Below are 22,557 nucleotides of genomic sequence, written 5' to 3'. Positions count from 1 at the left end.
ATAATCATTCTTTTATAATTTATCCATTTCTTACAAATGTTTGTTGCAGACTTTAACAAGGTTACATAGTTGCATCATTTTTCTCACTATTGGAACACTGGACTTGGGAGGTCAGAATTCAGATCCTCTTACTGCCGTTACTTATTTACATTATTTGGACCACACTGCTTAACCTTTGCGACCCTCAATTTTATCTTCTATAAAATGAATATAATTAAAACTAAATGTAAAAGTCCCTTGGTAATAAATACATGTTATTTGAATCTGAAATTAGGCGAGTTTATGTCTTCTTAAACTTGCCTTTGTGGGAATGAGCCCCTTTTGGACATGTGACTTTTGGATCTTCATTACAGAGAAATCAACGACTGACGACGAAGTGCAGAAGTCAGACATCTCGTCCAGCAGTCAAGGCGTGATAGAGAAGGAGTCCCTGGGGCCTCTTCTTCTGGAGGTAACTGTCCCCATTGGCTCAGAAAGGCACTGGACTCAGTGTTGGCCAGTTTTTTTTTTTCCTTTTGTGTCTTATATCCAACTAATAAATTATAAAGCAAAATAAAGTTTTAAAGAACTTTAATTCTTGTTTTATTTTGGAAACTATTTTGACAGTTGTTACTATTTCAGAATTAAATGTGAGCAATGATCGTAAGACATTTTCATGGAGGCATTCTAAATAGTCAGATGGGAAACTGAAGCCTACTGTATGGCTTTGCCGTTTATTTTTGTGGTGGTTAGGGCTAGGGAAACGGAAACAATTATTTAGCTAGCTGCTGTGAGCTATATGTCTACTGTAGAATTTCCTCGTTGAACAAGGGGTGCCTCACTTATTGCAGTAGGTGTTTTCCAGAAAAGTTTTCTGACTAAAAATTTCTTGATTGTTTATGGAAACATGGTGAGAGAATGTAGTATTTTACCAGCCTTCTATCAAACTTTTCAAAGAACTTTTAAACGGGAATTACTTTGTAATTGCTATGTCATTTTCACCCCTGCTTTTTCTATTTAATTTTTACTCCCTCTATTCTCTATAAAGATGATTTGTTTCCAAGCAGGACCATCTCCTGAAATGTTTGGTCTTGTACATGAATGTTTAAAAACACATATATGTCTGTGTACACACTCATTCCCCACAGTATATGCTCTTCTTTCTCTAGGCCTAATTTTATTATATATGTTTATTAGATATATGTGTGTGTTCATATATGTGTATTTCTATTTTATATATAAATCAGGCATATAGATAAGATATAGATATAAAATAGATTTTTCTTTCCTACCTCAAGGCCCTTCCTTCTGGTGAAGTCCTCCTAAGAAACTTGTACAGGTTGCTTCATTTCCTGACTTCTTTGTGTACTCTTTCCTATTACCCTAACTATTTCTGTGTCTTTGTATTAACCCTAATTCCTTCCACCAACACCGCTGACGTGAGAACATTTTCAAAAGTCAGTTCTTGCTTTTCCGGTTCCAGAAACACCACGTGTTCACTCTCCGTGCTTCACCCTTCATCTCCGCAGAGGTGGTACTCAGATGTGCAGTTCTTGCTTTACCCTCTGCCCGCGCCCCGTTTCTGTGCCTTTGACGGGCTGCTCAACGTGCGCGCGACTCTCCCGTGAGCGACTTCTCCCTCAAAATCTGAGTTCTTTATTTTCCCCCACGTTACACCAGTGCTTTGTTACTTTAGACTGTTGGTTTTAATGCTTTCTATTAGGGGAACGAGCACATATTTTTTGGGGGGGAACGAGCACATATTTTTTAGAATTGTAAAACATAAAAGACAGTGGCTACTGAAACTGGATAGCAACCTCTCTCTGAGCCAGTGTGTGAATTCACAAATGACTGGGAGTGGGGAAGCTGCCCCACGTGAGGGGCTGTGATTTTTATTATGTTCTTTTCACAAGCCGTTAAATTGATTGCATGCATATGGCTGCACTTGGAAACAGTGTTGTAACAAGTATAGTAAAAACGTTAATGGTACAGTCAGAGTGGTGGATAGATAGATGCTCACTACAAAATTCTTTCAACTTTGCTGTATCTTGAAGTTTTTTAATGTAAGCTGTCAGAGGAAGATAAGGAAAGAAAAGTACATTTGGCTCATTTCCCACTTATACCCCCTTTTTCCCCCTGCTTGGTCCCTGTCACCATCCCACTGTTTGGTTACACTTGAGACTTTACTGGGGACCTGTTCTGTCCTAGTGGTAACTGCTCACCTCTGCTACTCCGAAGGGTGTTAGTACACTGGTCTTTTCATGCCTTCTTGTGTGTCTACAGGAGTTCTGCTTGCCTTCCTAGTGCCCTGAGTTTAAAACTGGCCTCAGAACCTTCTATCTCCTTTCAATTCATTAAATAGTTATTAAATTTATTTTCTGCATAAAATGTCATTTGAGATCATGAATAAATATAAGGTGTAGAGGGCCTTGAGGTTTCTGGAGTTCCTGTAGGAAAACGGTAATCGTTTCACTTCTAGTTCTACATGTTCTTCAGAAACCACAGAAATCAACAAGGAGAGCAAGCAGATTGTCCACAGACTGAACGCAGCGCAAGGGAAGACAGCGCATACTGCTACCTGCTGCTTTAATTTATGTAAATGTTTGTTATTGCTGCATGAGGAAAGTCCATTCACACTTTAAAATGAACAGAAACGACAGCACAACATCCACGCAAAACTGTAAGAAAACAAAGTTAGAATTATTCTTTTTTTAGTTGATGAAACCATTACCCTGAAAACCACTAGAATCAAAGGAAAACTGTAACACAGCATCATGCGTGGATGAAACGTCATTGGGCAAGCATTTTCACATGTGGAAGAAGTACGTCAAATTAGAAACTTCAGAAACTCAGAATAGAAATGTAGGTTCTTGAATCCAAGGAGCAAATAATATTTTTTATTTATGAGCCATAGATACATGAAACAGAGGCTTTAAAACAGAATTACTTTTACTGGCTTCAAAGTTAAAATAACTAATTAACCAAATAGAAACAGAGGCTTGGACACATGAAACAGACTGACAACTGTCAGAGGGGCAGGGGAGGGGGAGCTGGGTGAAAGAAGGTGAAGGGATCAGTCAAAAAACATATGCATAAGCCATAGACACAGACAGCAGTGTGGTGCCGGCCAGAGGGAAGGGGGTGGGACTAGGTGGAGGTGGGCAAAGGAGCGGGGGAAATGGAAATGGGGACAGAAAGAGACTTTATTGGGGCAGTGAGCCCCCGACTCAGTGTCCAAATCAACTGTTTCATTGAGTTGTACACTGGAATCTTGTATGGTTTTGCAAACCAATGTCACCCCAGTAAATTTAATTTTTTAAAAAGGTTGCCTTCGTGGATAGCCTTTTGTATCCCTCTTCTGTATCCTACAGCCCCATCCTGCCCATGGAGTCTAACCCAGGGCAGCCGAGAAAGGTGGGAGAAAAGCCGCCATGAGATCGTGCACTGGGCCGTGCAGGCTGCAGTCCAGGGCTGCACTGTTCAGTGAGATGGGCATTAGCCGCACGTGACCATCCAGGTTAAAGAACATAAAAAATGCAGTGCTTCACTCTCACCAGCCACATTACAGTGCTCAGTATCTACATGTGGTCAGTGGCGACTGCACTGGGCAATGCAGATATAGAGCATTTCCGACACTGCAGAAAGTTCTCCTTTACAGTATTGATCTAGAAGGGCTGCTCAGAAAGGAGCTCGGCACGTCTGAACCATGACCAAATATCCACCGTAATACGAGAAATCCTCACCAACTTGTCTTCCCCCCATCATTTTAAAACATAAAATAAAGGTAGTATGAGTTAAAAGTGAAGGCATTGGAGGTAATTTCCCCACATTTAAAGAAACAGTGGTATTAGAATTTATTATTCAACAAATATTTGTTACTTGGCCCATAATAGTACTCATCCGTACAGGCATTTTTTTCAAGCTTCTCATTTTCCACTGGTCTTTGCTTCTAAATTCTGTTTCCTCCTCTTCAGAGAGAGCTCTGCATTATCTGGCTCTGACGCCTATTTCCCGCTGCTCCCCCCAAAAAAGTCCGTTTTTGTCACGTGCACCGGGCCTCCTTCCCTTGCTTTGTACCATTCCCTGCATTGCTCTGTAGCTCTTGGTGCTGCTGACCCCTCTCCCTCTTCCTTAAATGCTCCCCACTGCGTCTTTGATAGAGCTGCCACCTCTTCTCTTTCTCACATGTCTCATCTTTACCTTCCTCTTACATGAGCACCCTCCAGCGTTCTGGCCCTGACTCTTCTTTTTGTTTCTTTATGTTTTAATTCCATGCACATTTCCTGAGCAGTTTTATCTCCATATATGTCTATGTCTATATGATGTGTGCATAGGTATGTGTGTGTATAAAATATTAATTAGGACTCTCTGGATTTCAAGCAACAGACACCAATTCTGATTAAATTAAATAATTATGAATCTATTGGGATGCCATTTGGATATCACAGAACCATACTTGGAAGTAGGGTGAAAACCAAGTACCTTAAGGAGGTTAGAAAGCAGTAACTATACTGTTGGTCTCTCAGAAACACCCATTTGGGCAGTACTGTCTGCCCGAATGAATTTACCAGCCGTGCAGTCTTTCTGTAATTCTCTTCGAGGTTCGCAGTTACGGAGAAAGTCTCCCAGTGGCCTAATTAATAACGCCATGAGATTTTATTTAATAGGGAAGAAGTAACTCCCAAAAGGAAATCAGGTATTCTGTGGAAGGGGAAAGGATGGTGGTAGTTAAGAACAAATAAACAAAACTCCACATAGGACTACATGTACCTTTAAATCGCAGCCATCTCTCTTCAGAGCTTCCTTCTCTTTATATCCTGCTGCCTTTTGAACATCTTCATCTAATGTCCTCAGTCGTTTCAAATATGACATTTATTTTTTTAAGTATATTTTATTGATTATGCTATTACAGTTGTCCCATTTTCCCCCCTTTATTCCCCTCTGCCCTGCACCCCACCTCCCACCAGCATTCCTCCAGCTTAATTCATGTCCATAGGTTGTAAATATAAGTTCTTTGGCTTCTCTATTTCCCATACTATTCTTAACCTCCCCATGTCTATTTTATACCTACCATTTGTGCTTCTTATTCCCCGTACCTTTCCCCCCATTCTCCCCCTCCTCCTCCCCACTGATAACCCTTCATGTGATCTCCATTTCTGTGATTCTGTTCCTGTTCTAGTTGTTTGCTTAGTTCTTTTTTATTTTTGTTTTTTTTAGGTTCAGTTGATAATTGTGATTTGGTTGTCATTTTACTGTTCATATTTTTCATCTTCTTTTCCTTAGATAAGTCCCTTTAACATTTCATATAATAAGGGCTTGGTGATAATGAATTCCTTTAACTTGACCTTATCTGGGAAGTATTTTATCTGCCTTTCCATTGTAAATGATAGCTTTGCTGGATAGAGTAATCTTGGATGTAGGTCCTTGCCTTTCATGACTTCAAATAATTCTTGCCAGCCCCTTCTTGCCTGCAAGGTTTCTTTTGAGAAATCAGCTGACAGTCTTATGGGAACTCCTCTGTAGGTAACTCTCTCCTTTTCTCTTGCTGCTTTTAAGATTCTCTTCTTACCTTTCATCTTGGGTAATGTAATTATGATGTGCCTTGGTGTGTGCTTCCTTGGTCCAACGTCTCTGGGACTCTCTGAGCTTTCTGGACTTCCTAGAAGTCTATTTCCTTTGCCAGATTGGGGAAGTTCTCCTTCATTAATTTTTCAAATAAGTTTTCCATTTCTTGCTCTTCCTCTTCTCCTTCTAGCACCGCTATGATTCAGATGTTGGAAGGTTTAAAGTTGTCCTGGAAGTTCCTAAGCCTCTTCTCATTTTTTTGAATTCTTCTTTCTTAATTCTATTCTGGTTGATGTTTATTTCTTCCTTCTGCTCCAAATCACTGGTTTGAATCCCGATTTCCTTCCCATCACTGTTAATTCCCTGTACATTTTCCTTTATTTTACTTTGCATAGCCTTCACTTCTTCTATTTTGTGACAATACTCAGTCATTTCTGTGAGCATCCTGATTACTGGTGTTTTGAACTGTGCATCTGATAGGTTGGCTGTCTCTTCATCACTTAGTTGTATTGATCTGTTCTTTCATTTGGGCCCGATTTCTTTGTCTCAGCAGGCCTATTTCGATGTAAGGGGCAAAGCCTAAAAAGTATTCTCCAGGATGGGGCAACCCACGTCACTGTGTTGTGGCACTGTATGTGGGGGAGGAGTCCAAGAGGGAACAATGCTGCTTGCTCTGCTCTTGGCCAGCTTTCAGTCACTTCCTCTATTACCCACAAGCAAATTGGGCCCTTCTGGTGCTGATTCCGGGTGGGCAGGTTTGTATACGTTCTAGGACCCTGTGGGTCTCTCCAGTGGAATCTCTTGTGAGGTGGGAGTTTCTTCTGCTGCCACAACCCCCACAGACTTTTACAGCCAAAGGTTTTGGAGCTTTCTTTTCCTACACTGGGACTTTGGGTTGTACCTTCTGTCTCGCTCCCCATTTGTTCCTCCATTTTTATCCACGTGCAAATCTGGGACTACCCGCTCCACTAGCCTGCTCTCCTCCTGCTGCGTGGCCCAGTTCCTAGCAGTACTAACAGGCCACAACCAGTGCTAGTCTGCGGGGGGGCAGGGGTGGGAGGGTGGTTTGGGGACCCCTGCTCTAGTGTTCAACGTTGATGAATTTCTCTATTGCACTGTATTATAACTATGTGTGCTTGTCTTTTTCCTTTCAGAGACTAAAAATATTGTTGAGAATTACGTGTTTTATTCTCAGAACTCTGTCTAGTAACTTGACAGTGAGGTGATGTCAGAGAAGCTTCCATAGTCATTGAAAGCCAGGGCCCTGTGAGAAGTATTGGCCCATGTGAACCCTGCTCTGAGGCCCAAAGTGGTCCTCCTCAGAGGGTGGTGTCCTGGCTGGGAGCAGAGCCGCTCAGGCCGGGATGTGGTGCTGACAGGCAGGCATGTGCTGTCCTCCCCTGTGCGCAGCCGCAAGTCAGGTCAGCTGTCAGGACTTGGAGGCACAGGAAGATCGCTTCCTAGGAGAGACTTGGAAGTTAGTGTAGGTACAACATGTGAGGGAAACTCATAGAATAAGAACAGGTGTTAGCAGATTATATTAGTCATAATTTTAGCAGTTGAGGTTTGTATATTCATAGAAGTAGTCTCAAAGAATATCCCCTGAAATGCTACCAGCCTCTTGGGGGTGGGATTTTGGCAGATCTTCTACTATCTACTTCATTTTCATATTTAAAAATTGTTTACAAGTATGTATTTCATTTATAATTAAAACAAAAAATGGGCATTTTCAGCAAAAGACAGCCTGTCTGCATCTCAGAATAGGGTCAGGACAACTCTTTGACCATGGTGGAGACTTTGTCGGCCTGTTTCCAAGCCAGCCTCTTCTAGGGAAGCTCAAAAGAAATATGATGCCCCACACTTCACGGGGGAAATGACTGACAAGTCCGTGGAAGCGAGGCCAAGCAGGGACCTGGGGAAAGTTCTGTGCTCCCCGTGAGGCTAGCCAGCTGCACATTCCAGAGGCCAGTTACTAGAATAACTTCCTAGCCTGGCAGTGAGGTGGGTTGCAGTCAATGGGAGCAGACCTTGGAGATGCCCCAGTAAGTCTGTGGGAACAGGAAACTGCAGGCACTCCAGGCCTGCAAGGAAGGGGAAATGTAAAGTTCTTTGGATTTCATAAATGTCTGAAAAATAATTGTACTGGGTAGGCCATGCGAATCCCTGGGCCTTGTTGGTGCTGGGGTTCCTCATACCAGTCCTAAGCCCACCACGGGCAGTCTTCAAATTGGGGAGGGTTGATTCCAGGAGTGGGTCTGAGCCTCTCCTTGCCCTTCTGCAGGCAATAAGTCACTTCCAGAGATCTCCAGAGACACATGTGGGACATGAAGGAAGCAAGGGAGAGACTGGCTGTGGCTTTGAGGGTAGAGAGGGTCTCCAGGGAGCCAGAGAGTGAGGAGCAAGAAGGACGCCCTGAAAACTAGATTTAAAAAGAGGAGAAGGTAATGCTGGAGAAGTGGGTAGTGGTGTGGTGCTTGGAAGTGGTTCACCACGAAACAGCCCAGTTTTACTTGCCTGCCTTCCAATGTCGATCCTGTTCCTTACTTTGATATGATACTTTGTTATACTTGAGCTGTTCTTTATTAAACTCTTTGGAGAGACCAAAAATAAAAATTAAGTTGTATTTATACTGATTCAGTTAATAGCTAAGAACACTTTAAAGAACTTTTAAATCTGTGTTTCAAATTGATACATTCGTATTTCAGTTATCCCTATTTTCACATAAACTGCAAGGCAGATAAATGAATATATCACTTGCTATGAAATTCATAGCTAATGTGCTTAAAAGATAGTTTAACAAAGGATTTATCTAGTATTGGGGTTTTGGGAATCCCTCTTCCCTTCGTATTATGAACTAAGTGAGACATAGTCACAATAGTCAGGTGGAGTAAAAATAGTTTTATTTCTTTTTGTTCTTACTAAAGACAATATTAGCAATACTTTAATAAGAGCAGTGTGGTTGTACCTTGTTATTTTTTTAAGTCATGGTTGAATACCTTGTGAATGTAGTGGTTTGAAGATGTAGTTCGAAGTTTAATTTATTTTAATAATTTGTTTAAATAATCATTTTAGTTGAAAAAGACACCTAACAAAAATGAGATAGTTGGAAATGAGAAAATATGTCATTGGATGAGCTTACTAAGTCACATTACTCATTTAAAAATCCTGTCCTCGATTATGTAAAGGTTTTTATTGAAATTTCATCTCCCTTGATCTCAAACTAATCAAAAGCTGTTGGATTTTCACATTTTTAAAAAATGGGTTTGAAGTCCACTGAAACTCTGATTGGAAGATTTTTGAGCAGATAAACAGTTCTGTTTCTGAATGTTTTAAACAGGGAAGATAATTTTTACAAGTGATTTGCATCATTTCCAGCAACAAAATCATAACTATGGTAATATTTCAAAATATCTATTTTTACATGCCATCTCTATAAGCATAAGTGTCTTTTTAAAAGGCAGTTTACTTCTTATGTATTGTTGAATTTTCATCTTTACCCTGAAGGGACAAAAGTAAGTGTGTGATCATTCGGAAAATATCTGCTAGGTAGCATATTATCATTACCACTTGTCATCATAGAGAAGGTCGGCAAATAGGGACACTTGTCTCTTTTAAAAAGAAAAATGAGTAGCCCACTGACATTGTTAGACCGCTCTTTTAAGTATTTTGCCCCAGGTAACAGCAAACCCCCTATATGATACAAAGGATTTTTCTCTTATTGTAAAGATCTATAAATATTCTGCTTTTTAAAGGTGTTGTTTTTATTGCTCATGTACGTTCTGCAGCAAGCAAAGCACAGCATATTGCAGTAAATGGACAGATTGTAAATAAGTAAGGTGCCACCGTCCACCTCTGTATTCTGCATCTTCTTTTGGGATTCCATGGCATGTGACATGTGACTGTCAGGACTGAATGGTGTACCAGGGTGTCGTTATATTTATTAAGCTTAATTTATTCCTTATGTTTTGGATTGCAATATAAACGAAAGTTCTTTTTCCAGCACCCCGTGGATATTCTGCTCCCCTCAGGCCACATACATCTCCCTTTGTAGACCCCTGGCTCTGTCTCTGCACAGGAGGCCCAAGTCACTGCCATGTTCTCTCCTCTGCCTAGAATGTTCTTTTGTCTTCCTCTTCCCCTCCTCGACTGTTCCTTTTTATACCTAAGGTAGGGATCTGTAAAGGAGCCTTTCTTTGCCTCCTCACTGCAAATTAGGTATCCTTCTTTGTGCTCATAGAAAAGTCTGTATGTCTCTGGTACTGCATTTGTCACAGGTATTTTATTATGTTTATGTCTCTCTCCCACTCTACCACAAGTTCCTTGAGGGGAGAAAGCAGGTCTTAACCTACAGTTTAGAGATGTTTATGACTGAATGCATGGGTCAGTCACTTCACATCTGGTACCATAAAATTTCTCTCCAGAGGAGAGGGTTGACATACTCATGTATGCCTACTTGAAACACTAGCGTGCAGTCTGTTTAAAAATCTTGTCCGGTCCAAGGAGAGCATGCAATATAAAATCTTCTCTTCAGCCCCCTCCCTTTTTCTAACTTGACATATATTTCTGATCTCTTTCTTAATACAGAAATGTACATGTTTTATTTATTATTTATTTTGGTGTTGCAGGCTTTGGATGGATTTTTCTTTGTTGTGAACTGTGAAGGGAGAATCGTATTTGTGTCAGAGAACGTGACCAGCTACCTGGGTTACAATCAGGAGGAGTTAATGAACACCAGTGTCTACAGCATTCTGCATGTGGGGGATCATGCGGAGTTTGTGAAGAATCTGCTACCCAAATCACTAGGTACAAAGAAATGTGTTTTTTAAAAGAATATGAACTTTCCGTAAAATACATAATATATATTATTATATTTATAATACATTGTATTATTCTGATGTATGTTATATTAAAATATTTTAAAATTTAGTTTTAGCCTGAGATGGAATATGAAGAGGGAATGTCATCAAATAGAGAGCATCCCCTCTATCCTCTTCCCCTTGATGACACCACAGTCATGTGACAGTGGGGGGGCAGAGCAGTTAGTTGTCTTGCCATGAGACACTTCTGCATGAAGTTCCCTTTGTTTTCCACTTTTTATTGTGTCCGAGAGAGAGGAATGCATATCCTTTCAACCACCCTTTTCAAAGAGAGAAAAGGGAGGTCGAAGGGAAGAAGGAAAGAAAGTAGGGCAGGGAGGGAGGGAGGGAGAGAAACACTGTCATATTATGTACTTATTAACATTAATGTGTTTGGGTGTAAGTGGTTTCAACTCAGGAGTTCCAAGTATGGTTGGGCAGGTGGCTTACTGACAAAGGAGCCTACCTTAGAGGGTGGATGGGGTTGGATTTCCCGCCTTTCTGTTCCATTCACTAGGCCATGTGCCTACTTTTTAGCCAATATGTGCTCCAAAAGTGGGAGAAGGACCTTGGCTAGAAACTTATTATATGACTAAACCAAACCTGCAAATAAAATGTTATCCATAGCTCCTTATTTTCTACATTGTTTACTTGATGAAGTGGGAGCCTTACTTCTTCTTTGAAATGAGTACTATGTGTTTATAGTAACTAGGGGCATGAAATCACTGTTTCTATTAAGATCACTTAGTTGATATTTGAACTATCAAGGGGTCTTATGTGTCTTGTTACAGAATTTTAGAGTGTAAATGAATTTAGAAATAATATAGTGGATTTCTTTATTTTAAAGATGAGGCAGATTAAGTAATTAACCCAAACCTCACAACTAGCTCATAGCAGACCAGAGACTCCTTACTCCAGAATAGGGTTACTTCTATGATTTCCTCTGACAGTTAGAGGGTGAAAAGGTCATAAAAAGGAAGGAGAGCTAATGGAGAGGACAAGGTGAGAAACTGTTGGGAATGGTGAGAGAGCAACCTTCATAGCTCTTCGATTGCCACCGTGATTTCAATACAGCATTCCCTGTAACTGGGAAATGGTGACCTGCCAAGCAGAGATTCTTTTTTGATATATACAGACATCTTTTCTATAATTCTAAAATTCAGTTTTATACTGAATCAGGTGACATTTCTGTTTTAATGGTCATTTTCCCATAATAACTTACTGATTACACACAGCATTCAAGTGAACAAAAAGTGTGGGGAAAATGGTTATAAGAAACTAAGATTAGTCTCTGTCAATTCTAAATATATTTTGAATCACAGACTCTTTTGAGAAATTTTGAGTCCTCTCCCCAAAAAGGTGCACGTGCACACAAGCCCGGCCTTAAGCGGTCATGCCTGCCGCTATAAAGCTCCCGTCTGACAATGGACCTGCGGTTCTCAGCCATTTTTTTGTTACCAGAGCATAAGTGGGACTAAACAGAAAAGCTTATTAATTAACTGCTATAAAATTCTAGTAAAAGAGCTAATGAGCTATGAATTTTTAATTTTTGTCTTTAACAGTTTTATAAAGACTGTTAATGAATTAAGGTACTTGTAACGCCTTATCTCTGAGGGGGGGAAATCCTATTCAATCTCTTAGAAATTTTATAATTTACAAATTGGGAGACATTTAGATTTGCTAAGGAAGATAAGTACACTGTTGCCTCAGGGTGATGTTAGATCTGAAGAGGTCTGTTTGTCTTTTAATCCGAATACGTAAACATATGGCCAAAGGTATGTCTTGTATCTTCAGAGTTTGTACTTTTTGCTTTATTCACAGTCGTATGACCAATTTTTCTTCCACAGTAAATGGAGTTCCTTGGCCTCAAGAGGCAACACGACGAAATAGCCATACCTTTAACTGCAGGATGCTGATTCACCCTCCAGACGAGCCAGGCACCGAGAACCAAGAAGCTTGCCAGCGGTATGAAGTAATGCAGTGTTTCACTGTGTCCCAGCCCAAATCAATTCAAGAGGATGGAGAAGGTAAAACAAAGGGTGATTTTAAGGTTTTTGATTGCTTTTTCCATGGCTTTCAGGAACAGGGAGGTAATTGATTATAAAAACTGCTTTTTCAGATAGCATTTTTGGTTACTGTATGGAATATCATAATGACTTATATATTTCTTGATGCTTAAGAAAAAATTGCTAACATCTAGAATCACCCCTTTAAATGCACCCAAATTCTCAATTTTAAGCTGGCATTCGCACTAAAATGTCAAATTCAAACCAACTTGCTGCCTAGAAATAAGAGATGTCACTAGCGGCTGCCAGTTGGAAATGTACCAGATGCAGCAGGCTGTTGAACAGCTCTGATTTTTTTTAAAGTTTCAAGTTTAGAGCGTAGGGAACATTGGAGAATAGAGTTAGCATTTTTTGAGACTAATTTATAAGGAGAAAGCTTAAGAACAGATGAAAACACAGCTGAAGCTCTAATATGAACATGGTATCAACATGGCATTAGTTAAACATGTGACTGTGGATGAGTCTTCCATGTGAACTTACACTGAGCTAAGTTAACATCACAAATTGGAAACTGGAGTAAGGACCAGGGAAGGTAGGAGACAAGAAGTCAGTCAGTCAGTGTGTAGCTGGTCTCATCAGGGAATGAGCGCCACGATCAGCTGTGGCCTTTTTACAAATACATGTGCAAGGCTTTATGATTAAAGTTCTTACTTAGCTGTGTGGTACTGTGTGTAGCACCTTCAAAAACATTTGGAACTGGAACTTTGTAAAGATCATAGATACTATCGAATACAACATAAAGTTTTCTGTCAAGGGCAAATTATGCTTCTTCAGAGGGACTTAAATATTGTTTTTCTCATATGATAGTTATTACCTGCACAGTGGGTATAAGGATAATTTTTGTAGTCTTTAAGTACGGTTGAGTATAGGAAATTGATTATAGAACTGTATATAAAAATTCAGTGTGTTGCTTAAATCTAGCCAAAACTACTTCTTCAAGTTGTTAGCACCCAAGTACATGAGATGCAGTCTCCTCCAGTTTATGTAAGAACATGCAACGGGAAGGGGAATTTGTGCTAACCAGAGCTCGTCCTGGAGCTACCTGTTTCTGGTTGCCAGCAATTTTATTTCTAGCGTTGCACTGTTAGATCGCAGTGACTCCAGCGTTGTGTCAGATCCTGTAACATGCATTCTTTCTATAAAACCCAATAATGTCAAGCAGTAGATGTGAACCATTTTCTGCCCTCTTTCCTTCAATCTCCCTTTCTTGTGTTGGGCAGACTTCCAGTCCTGTCTGATTTGTATTGCACGGCGATTACCTCGGCCTCCAGCTATTACGGGTGTAGAGTCCTTTATGACCAAGCAAGATACTACAGGTACCAACTGCAAAGTTCAAAATGTTCCACCGGTATTGATGATGTGGCTATGCTTTTAAAATCATTACATCCAAAGTTTTGTGTCCTCTGTCCTCAGCTCTCCGGCTTCTGTTCTCTAGTCTTATACAGAAAACCTTTTAAGCAGTGGTTTTGATATTGTGCATTTTAGATACCATTTTCATGAGCAGGGTGCTGGAGAGAACATTATTTTATAACTATTCACATGCCTATATTTGTTTTGATTATAAGTTATTTCTCATAACCTTGGAAGGAAGTTTTTAAAATAAATTTGGCAATGTAGGTTTAAATATATTAATTTATGAATGGATACAATTATGGTGGTTTTAATATTATGCTTAAATGTATCTGGCTATTTTTTTACTTACTCTTTTTCTTTACATTTATTCAGCATATAGCTTTTGAATGCCTAGAAATTCTTGTCATTGTGTGTGATTGCTCAGGGTGTATATGGTTGTGCAAAAAGCAATGATGTAATTATAAATCATGATATGCTTTATGATGGAAAAAGTGTGAAATGGAAAGGTAAACTAATAGGGAGAACCTATTTTTAAATTAGCTGGTTAATGAAGACCTGTCTTAGGAGCTGATATTGAACCCCAAGCCCTGAAAGATGAGGTGGTGCCATTATGAGCTTTGGGAGGGGGCACGGTGTGGAGTGAGTGCTGCTGATTGAGGAATCAGAGATGCAGAAGTCCTGGGGAACACAGTGAGGTTAGGGTCAGAGGAATGGAGAGAAGGACAGTGGAGCCACTAAGTGGGTAAGGGTGAGAGTGCCTGAAAATAGGGCCTCCTTTTACAGGCCTGCTTCACATCTGATGTTCAGCAAAAACAAATTTTTATTGTTCTCTATAATTTGTAACATGTTTTCATATATTATTTAATCTTCACTCTAACACATCAGGTTTTTATACTTTTAACATCAGAGTCATGTATGTATCACTCACCTCTCAAATTTGAATATAGATACACAATTTTTATTGAGTTTTGTTCTTTGTGAATGTTTAGTTTTAATGTACTTTTTCATCTTTACCATTGTTTATAAGATCCTGTTACAATATTTACTAAATTTTTAGCCCCAGATATCTAATATTCCTGTGTTGTATGCTTTATTATTGTGTTTTTAAAGGTAAGCTCCCAACTGCTCCTACTAAAGAGTAGGTGGGGATAAATTACCAAAATAATATATTCATCCTTGTGTCTCCTTCCCCAAAGAGTGACTCACTCTTTCATACATATATAAAGAAGAGGGCACACAGGGCAAGTCCCAGGAGTTTGACCAGCGTTAGTTCAGCATTTTCAGGTCTCCACGGTGGGACTCTTAACACTTGACTGGAACGGGATTTTAGAATGTGACATACTAGTACGTACAGACTCCAAGTCCAAACAATTTCTCACTATCACGCCCCAGATATACTTTGTTACCACAGGTAACAAAAAATTAATAGTGCTTTCTAATGCTTTTTTCCATTATGCATTTGGAGGCAGAATATTTCTGAGATGCACTTGTTGGTTTGGAAATATGGATGATTTATATCAAGAGGTTATCATAAATGTAAAATTCCATTTTTTGTTTAGGTAAAATCATCTCTATTGATACGAGTTCCCTGAGAGCTGCTGGCAGAACTGGCTGGGAAGATTTAGTGAGAAAATGCATTTATGCTTTTTTCCAACCTCAGGGCAGAGAGCCATCTTATGCCAGACAACTATTTCAAGAAGGTAAAGTTTTCCCTCTCGATTATTTTCATTAATTTTGTTCTTTATTAATATTGAATAATTTTTATGGAACTTATGGCTTGATAAGTATTTTCTCCAAATTACAGTTTTTTAATAATAATCAGTTTTAGGAAAGGAAGTAATGGGTAAGCAAAGTAATTCATGAGTGGATCCTGAGTTTTGGGATGCACATTACAGAGAACAGGGTATCGCGTGGTGGCCACTCATTCATTCATATACTCATTCATTCAGCAGACATGTGTCCACTTCCTCATGTGCATAGTACACTGTGTAAGGGGCCAGGGATACCTCAATGACCAAGAAGCAGGGTTTTGGCCTCAAGGAGCTCCAACTATATTAGGAGATTATATGGCAGTTTTAAAGATCTGTGTGACATGGGCTATAATAGAGGTATGGGCAAAAGAAGGAAAAAGTTAATTCTGACTTGAAGAATCAGGGGTGGTTTCAGAGAGGAAATGATGTTTTTGGCTGGCTTGGCAGATCATTCCCCGTAAACCAGGCATGTCAGAGGACTTCTAGATAGTCCAGAGATCTATTTCATGAGTGTTTACTTCATGACTTTTATCGCACTTGCATCCCCTGACTCAGGTTGAAGTTTCAAATGGAAAGTATGTCATGTGAAGTAATAATTAATAATTGAATAGGTGCTGCATCATAGTAAGTCTGTTGGAGTATAAAACAAATACATTCCCTGCCCTTTATCAGTGTAACAGTATTATAAGAAAGACAGGGAAAATTACCTTAGAATTAAGTCCAGAAAGTTCATAGAGATTCAGAGATAAGGGATTTTAATGCATTTTAAAAATATTGCCATGTAGTTATGGCAGTCTAATAATCTGTTTGCAATGTAATTTATTTTCTAATCTCTAAGTAAATAGTTTCTTTGGAAAGAGACTCTGCATAGCTGTTCCTAAAAAACTATTTTAAAATAATTGTCATTATTCCATCAGCCTTCTTAATTTTACATTTTCTCATAATATTAGGTTTTCTAAGTTTACAGATGATTTTCCATTCATTACATTTTAGGGCAACTGCTTCCTAATGAAAGGGAGGAAACAGCTTGCTTCCCCTACCCAACCCCCACCCGGAAGCCATCTATATGCCTCTCTCTAGTCTGGTCACTTCTGAGACACCTTCCTACAGACTAATGGTTCTCCAGTGGGCCTCCTACTGATAGCATCCCCAAAGATAATATTGAAGTGAATAGGACCAAGAATCTGTATTTTAAAAAATTCTCCAGGGAATACTCTAGTGCTGTCAGATTTGGAAACCATTACAATAAGCAGCTAATGCCATCCCCTGGTTGCAAACTTTGTGACTCCCTCTCCCAAGAGTGGCACTTGACTTTTGCATAGATTCGAGATTCGAGGCACTGTCTCCACTCACTGTCTAAAGTGATGAAGTATATGATACTCTCTGATTTTTGCCGTAACTTTATAAGTTGGGCCTTCTAAGACTTCACTTAAAAGACTTTTAATTTTATTTACTCATAATTTATGTCCATTTCCACTAAGGCAAAGCAGGTCTAGATTACTGTCTCATTGTCCAAATGATTGGGCTCCCCAGAGCTGTGATTGAACCACAGTTTAAAGTATGTGTTTCTAAACTATTAGAGTTCCCTATAAAATAAATCGATTAAAGTATAAGAAATAACTATCATTAACATATGAAGTGAAATAATTTAGAGTAAAATGTAAAGAATAAAGAAATGTAAGTGTAATTCAACAACTCTTTCCCATCAGTCATTTCTTAATGTCCTTTATTCCCCTTTTTTTAAGAAAAAATTCCTCAGCAGAAATAATTTGTATTTTTCTCAGAATTAAGTTGTCTGGAGCTCACATGACTCTGATTCTAGTGTTTTGGAGATTCTGGACAACTTAATCAAACATGGCTTAAGCACATCTTTTTCTGATATTTTATATTTAGCAGTATCCAGCCTGGTATGAAAAATGTGGTCCATGAAACACTTACATGGGAATGACTTGATGAATTAAAATCTCAGGTGAGGGATCAGATATCTTAACGAGCTCCAAAGGTCATGGTTAAGTACAGGCACACGTCGGAGATGTTGTGGGTTCAGATCCAGACCACCACATTATCAAGAGGATATCAGAATAAAAAATAATCTTTTTGCTGATGGAGGGTCCTGCCTTCAATTTGTAAAAAACACATCATCTGTGAAGCACCATAAATTGAAGCACAATAAATGAGATGTGCCTGTACCTCAGGTTTGAGAACCCTGGTCTGTCAAGAATGGGCAGAGGTGTAAATTGGCATTCGCAGTTTCTTTGCCGCCTCTTCACTTAGGGACAGTGTGAGATGAGTGAAACAAATTATGTCACTGTATCCTTGATCTTATGTAACACTTTTTAAAAGCTTAAAAGTTTGTAGAACTCTACAGCAATTAATATTTAGGCAAGAAAACTTTGTTCTCCATCTGTCTTCTTTTTTCCCGCCCATTAATTTACTCTTGGAGGGCAGTGGCTAGTATAAAATCCTAACGTGCATTAAAATTTAAGTTGGTTTTTATTTAGGTTTTCAGCTGCTTTTGACAGAGAAACTCATGGACTGCTTTTTACATTTTATTTTCCAGAAAGAAACTTGAAAATGCATTTCAGCCAAAGCATGTGAGGGAGCATTCAGCGTGAGCTGTATTATAGCAACAATAGTTCTCCACCGAGATTGGGGGGAGGAGCACTTGAGGAACTTTTTAAACTAGGAGAAGTTCCATGCAAGCGTATACAATTTGGAAAGGTTCCAAGGTTCTGGTCAGTTCAGCACCATCCCTTTAAAGAAAGCTCTAGGTTAGAGGCGTCCCAAAGTTCATCTGGGGTAGTTGTTGAACCGGATTTCTAGGCCCCACCCACACTGCTGAGTCAGAGTCTATAGTCTAAGATGTTTTTTTTGCAGGGAAGTTTGGAGAATATAAACCAGGGGCCATAAGATATTAATAGCTAAAACTAGAAATGATGTTTCCTGCTGAATTAAGTTTGGGAAATGTTTTATTCCCTCACTTTTAAGGATTTATAAGATGTACTTATGGCATTTAAATTTCTGGGAACTTACACAATAAAAGGCACTTGTTTGAGTTTGTTACCCAGACTTATGTTTCCTCAGAATCCATCTTTCTGTAGCACATCTGTCAGCACTTACGGAGAGTAGCAGTCATGGGAAATGTTGGGCTAGACGGCCTGGAGAAGTTCCATGGGAGTTCTGGTTACCTGTTATCAATGATGTAATGGATCATTTGTCTTTGAAAGATGTCCATGATACATTGTTACATTGAAGCTAAGAAAGGACAGGCTAAGAAAGCACAGCATACCCATTTAGTACGATTTCACTCTTGTGTATCTAGTTATCCTACTCTAGAAGGTTCACAAAATGTTAGCAGTGCTTATCTCTGAGCGATAGGGTTACCAATGACTTTATTTCTCTATTAACTTTATAATCACAAAATAAAATTAGTTCCACTAAAAATATCACAGGACAGTTAGAAGCAGTTTATAGTATCAAGAAGTTTGGAAGCATTGCTATAAAACATAAATGCCCGTATAAATGATTAACCAGAATGTTCTTTGAGACTTGTGTAATGTGGTTAATTCCATGGTCCATATAACTGTCTTAACTTAAAATCTTTTTGTCAAACTTTGTTTAAAATACTTTAAAATATAAGTTTATTTCTTTTTTAGAAATTATGATATACTGAACAGAGTGTACTTGGTGATGATTAAAATCTTACACTATCTAGGAGTAATTCTTTTCCTTTATCTTAATAACAGTTTTTTAAATAGCATTCTTTCTGCATATATCTAGGAAAATACCAAAAAGAAAAAGAGATCTCTACCAGCACTGACCTGCAGCACCCTGCCGCACATTTTTACCTGCCCATTCAGTTAGCAGGTTGTTGAGGTTGACTCAGCCCCAAATGGGTGGAGCAAAAACCCCAAGGAGCTCTACTTCTCCAGCTGCTATAACCAGAGAAAGCAGTTCCCTTTGCTTCGTAGCTCTGTTGAGGCCCACTTGGGGGGTTGGTGGTGGTGAGGTGAGGCAGGAGACACAGCAAAAACACTTGCTATTTTAAAGGTTCTTTGAAGAGTTTCCAGGGTGTCAGTAATACTACATTAATAATATCCCTCCCCATTAAGTGTTCTAAAATTTTTAGAAATGGAGTTAGGGATCAAGATACTAGCTATGTGCCTGCCAAAACTAGATCAGGAAACAAGGACGGGACCTGTGATCAAAATGAGATTCCACACAGTTTTGTTCAGGCCTAAACCTTGAAACTCACTTGTGGGGACAATTTGGTTTGCAGAACAAATGTTTATCCAACCAGCTCTGTAAAGAATTGTGGCTTCCTTCCTCATAGCTTAATTCAAAAACTTAGAGATTGTTTTACAAGGTCAAAGCTATTGGGGTACATGGTTTCGGGGGACCAGCTGAATATGTGTATGGTTCAGCCCTCATGTACTGTGGAGCCTGCCTCTTTGTTGTGTGTTTTCTTTGGTGTTTATTCAGGAAATACTCAGTTAGTATCTGTTCTGTTCTGTTCTAGGCTCCGTGCTAGATGTTATCTCACAACGTTATTTGCTTCGTTTTAGTGATGATGGGCAAAGGTTAATGTGCATTATTAAGTCCCAAACTTGAAAAGCACAAGCTCCAGCTCTAAATCTGATCCTTAGGCCCTTACTCTTTTCACTGGCCCACGCTGCCTTTCTGTGGACCTCTCCATCTGAACAGTTGAGTTCCAGAAGAATTGTTAGTTAACTGGATCGTGTTAATCAGGTTCTGATTAAAGTTTCACTACATTTAATATTGGCATTTTTTATTTCAAAGTGTGGCTGTGTGAATTTGTCTTTTTCCACACATTATCATCCAAAATAGTAATCTAACTTCAAACCTTAAATTGTAATCATTTCCTTATATTAATAAGGGTTCTCCAACTTTGGAATTGTTACTGGTTTAGATATGGTCCTACAAATTAAGGCATCATAATTACCAAAGGATTATTGATGTTCCTGTAATCCACATTAAGTACCTTAATGTTCCCATGTTAGCTTGAGTTCTAGTTCTTCCTCAATTTATAGGGCTTATCAGTAAATCAATAAATTTGTCTCCATTAGTGTCTATTACAAAAATAAGTCTAGATTCCTACAAGAGCAAACACGTAAATTGAAATATAAGCATTTAATAACACAGCTAAGAGTTAAAATCTACCCTTTAAGGAAAAGTTTATGGAAGTTGATCACAAGTCAACATTAATCTATTTAGAGGAGACTGAAGTTGGGGGTCAATCAGCAAGTACTTACTGTATGACTTTATATGCAAAGCTTCATTGTTCAAGAGTCAATGGAGGGTGGAAAGCAAGAATGGGGCACAGTACTTGCCCTTGTGTTTATTCTAGATGAAAAAGAAAAATAAGTTTGTAAAAAGTTATCTACCTCCTACAAAGAGCTGTAGAAGAAATGTTTAGAAAGCAGTGAGAAATGAGATTGGAAAGGCAAGCCAAAGTCAGATGTCACAGAGCTGTGCTGTTCAGTATGGTCGCCACTAGACACGTTAAGTGCTTGAAATGTGACTAGTGTAACTGCAGAGCTATACTTTAAATTTTATTTAATCCTAAATTTAAATAGCCTCATGTGATGGATGGCTGCCATGTTGGACAGTGCAGCTCAGTGGTGAAGAGCCAGTGGAGGGTTTTCCAGCAAAATGAGGAGACCCTGAAGAGCATGAACAATGATGAGGACATAGGCAGAACAGCCTCGTAAGCAAAATGCTGTAACGTGAAATATATTGTGTCTCATCTGGCCCTTTATATATCTGTACCTTTATCTTATTCCAAGTTAATAATTTATCTTAAAATGCCACTTTTTGTTATAATCATATTTTCCAAAAAGGCACTAATCGGGAATTGTTGATTTTTTTTTAGGGTTTTGCTATTGTAAATGTTTACTTACAACCTTACACGAAAATTATTAGTTTCCTTTAAAAGACTCTTTTTCATCATCTATTATTTCATTAGAAACTAAATTTCTTTGTGTGGTACATTTGGTAAATATACCAGTGATTTGGCTGAAATTGTAAGATGGGTAAGGAATTCAGTTGGTTGGACATAAATCTTAACCATTTTAATTAAGCTTTTATCCTGGTTTTAGTATTTGGGCAGATTTATGATGGCATAAATTTATAACAGATTACACCTTCTTCAGTTAGTATGTATGGTATACCCAAGACAATAAAATAGAGCATGTCTTCTGTTTACTTAAATAATATGTAGCTTCAAACTACATATTTAGTAATTATTTAGTTATTTAGTAATTGGTCATTTTAAGTCTTTCTCACATGTTGTTAAAATGTAATTGAAGCCCTTTCTGAAATGTCTTTAAAAAATAGTAACATTTATCAGGCTAAATGATAATATTCATTTGTGATAGTAATGCTTGTGTTTCAGTGGATATGATTTTTAACCTTGGTTTGGTATAGCTGAATCTACCTGGTATCTTTCTTAAAGTAGAATTCTACTATATTACTAAAATATTAACATTTTCTTACTTACTAGTTTGCTATAGCCTTTAAATATTTAGTAAACACTTACTAACAGTATGGTTAGAATTTTGTCTGCTGTTGATAAAGCTTTAAGGCAAAAGTAAAATACGTTGTTTAGATGGTCAGTTGACTGCCTTAACCCAGTTTTTGTTCCTTACATTAGTAATCATTGGCTTTATCTTAATTTGCTTATTACTAAACTAAATCCAAACATTAAAAATAATATATACATGAATATAATAATCGGTCAAACAGGACCTTAGTGATTCACACTCCTGAGTGAAAAATTAAATTTGACTTTTAGTTAAGGAATTCTGTAAATGAATCAAAACTTAGTGAATTTTATGGTATGTGAATTATATCTCAGTAAAGCAGTTATTTGAAAATCAGCCAGCAGAGGGGAAAAAAAAAACCTTGTTAGACATAATACTGAAAGTGTGAGGGGAGAAGGTTATTTCCTGGTATTTTTATTGGACA

At 38.6% G+C, this 22,557-nt stretch overlaps 1 protein-coding gene across 4 annotated transcripts in view; it reads left to right on the top strand.

Annotated features, from left to right (window-relative positions):
- Nucleotides 1-22,557, top strand: part of NCOA1 (nuclear receptor coactivator 1) — a 200,655-nt gene that overhangs the window by 128,645 nt on the left and 49,453 nt on the right. For all 4 annotated transcript variants that reach the window (XM_053924357.1, XM_053924356.1, XM_053924360.2 and 1 more), the window contains exons 6-10: nucleotides 354-451; nucleotides 10,170-10,347; nucleotides 12,248-12,427; nucleotides 13,687-13,782; nucleotides 15,379-15,519. In XM_053924357.1, coding sequence (XP_053780332.1) covers nucleotides 354-451; nucleotides 10,170-10,347; nucleotides 12,248-12,427; nucleotides 13,687-13,782; nucleotides 15,379-15,519 — 693 coding nt within the window. The remainder of the gene's footprint in view (nucleotides 1-353; nucleotides 452-10,169; nucleotides 10,348-12,247; nucleotides 12,428-13,686; nucleotides 13,783-15,378; nucleotides 15,520-22,557) is intronic.

The sequence above is a fragment of the Desmodus rotundus genome, chromosome 5, assembly GCF_022682495.2.
Source record: "Desmodus rotundus isolate HL8 chromosome 5, HLdesRot8A.1, whole genome shotgun sequence".
Classification (NCBI taxonomy): domain Eukaryota; kingdom Metazoa; phylum Chordata; class Mammalia; order Chiroptera; family Phyllostomidae; genus Desmodus; species Desmodus rotundus.
Note: the sequence above shows the minus strand (reverse complement) of the source record. Positions and strands in the feature narration are given on the sequence as shown.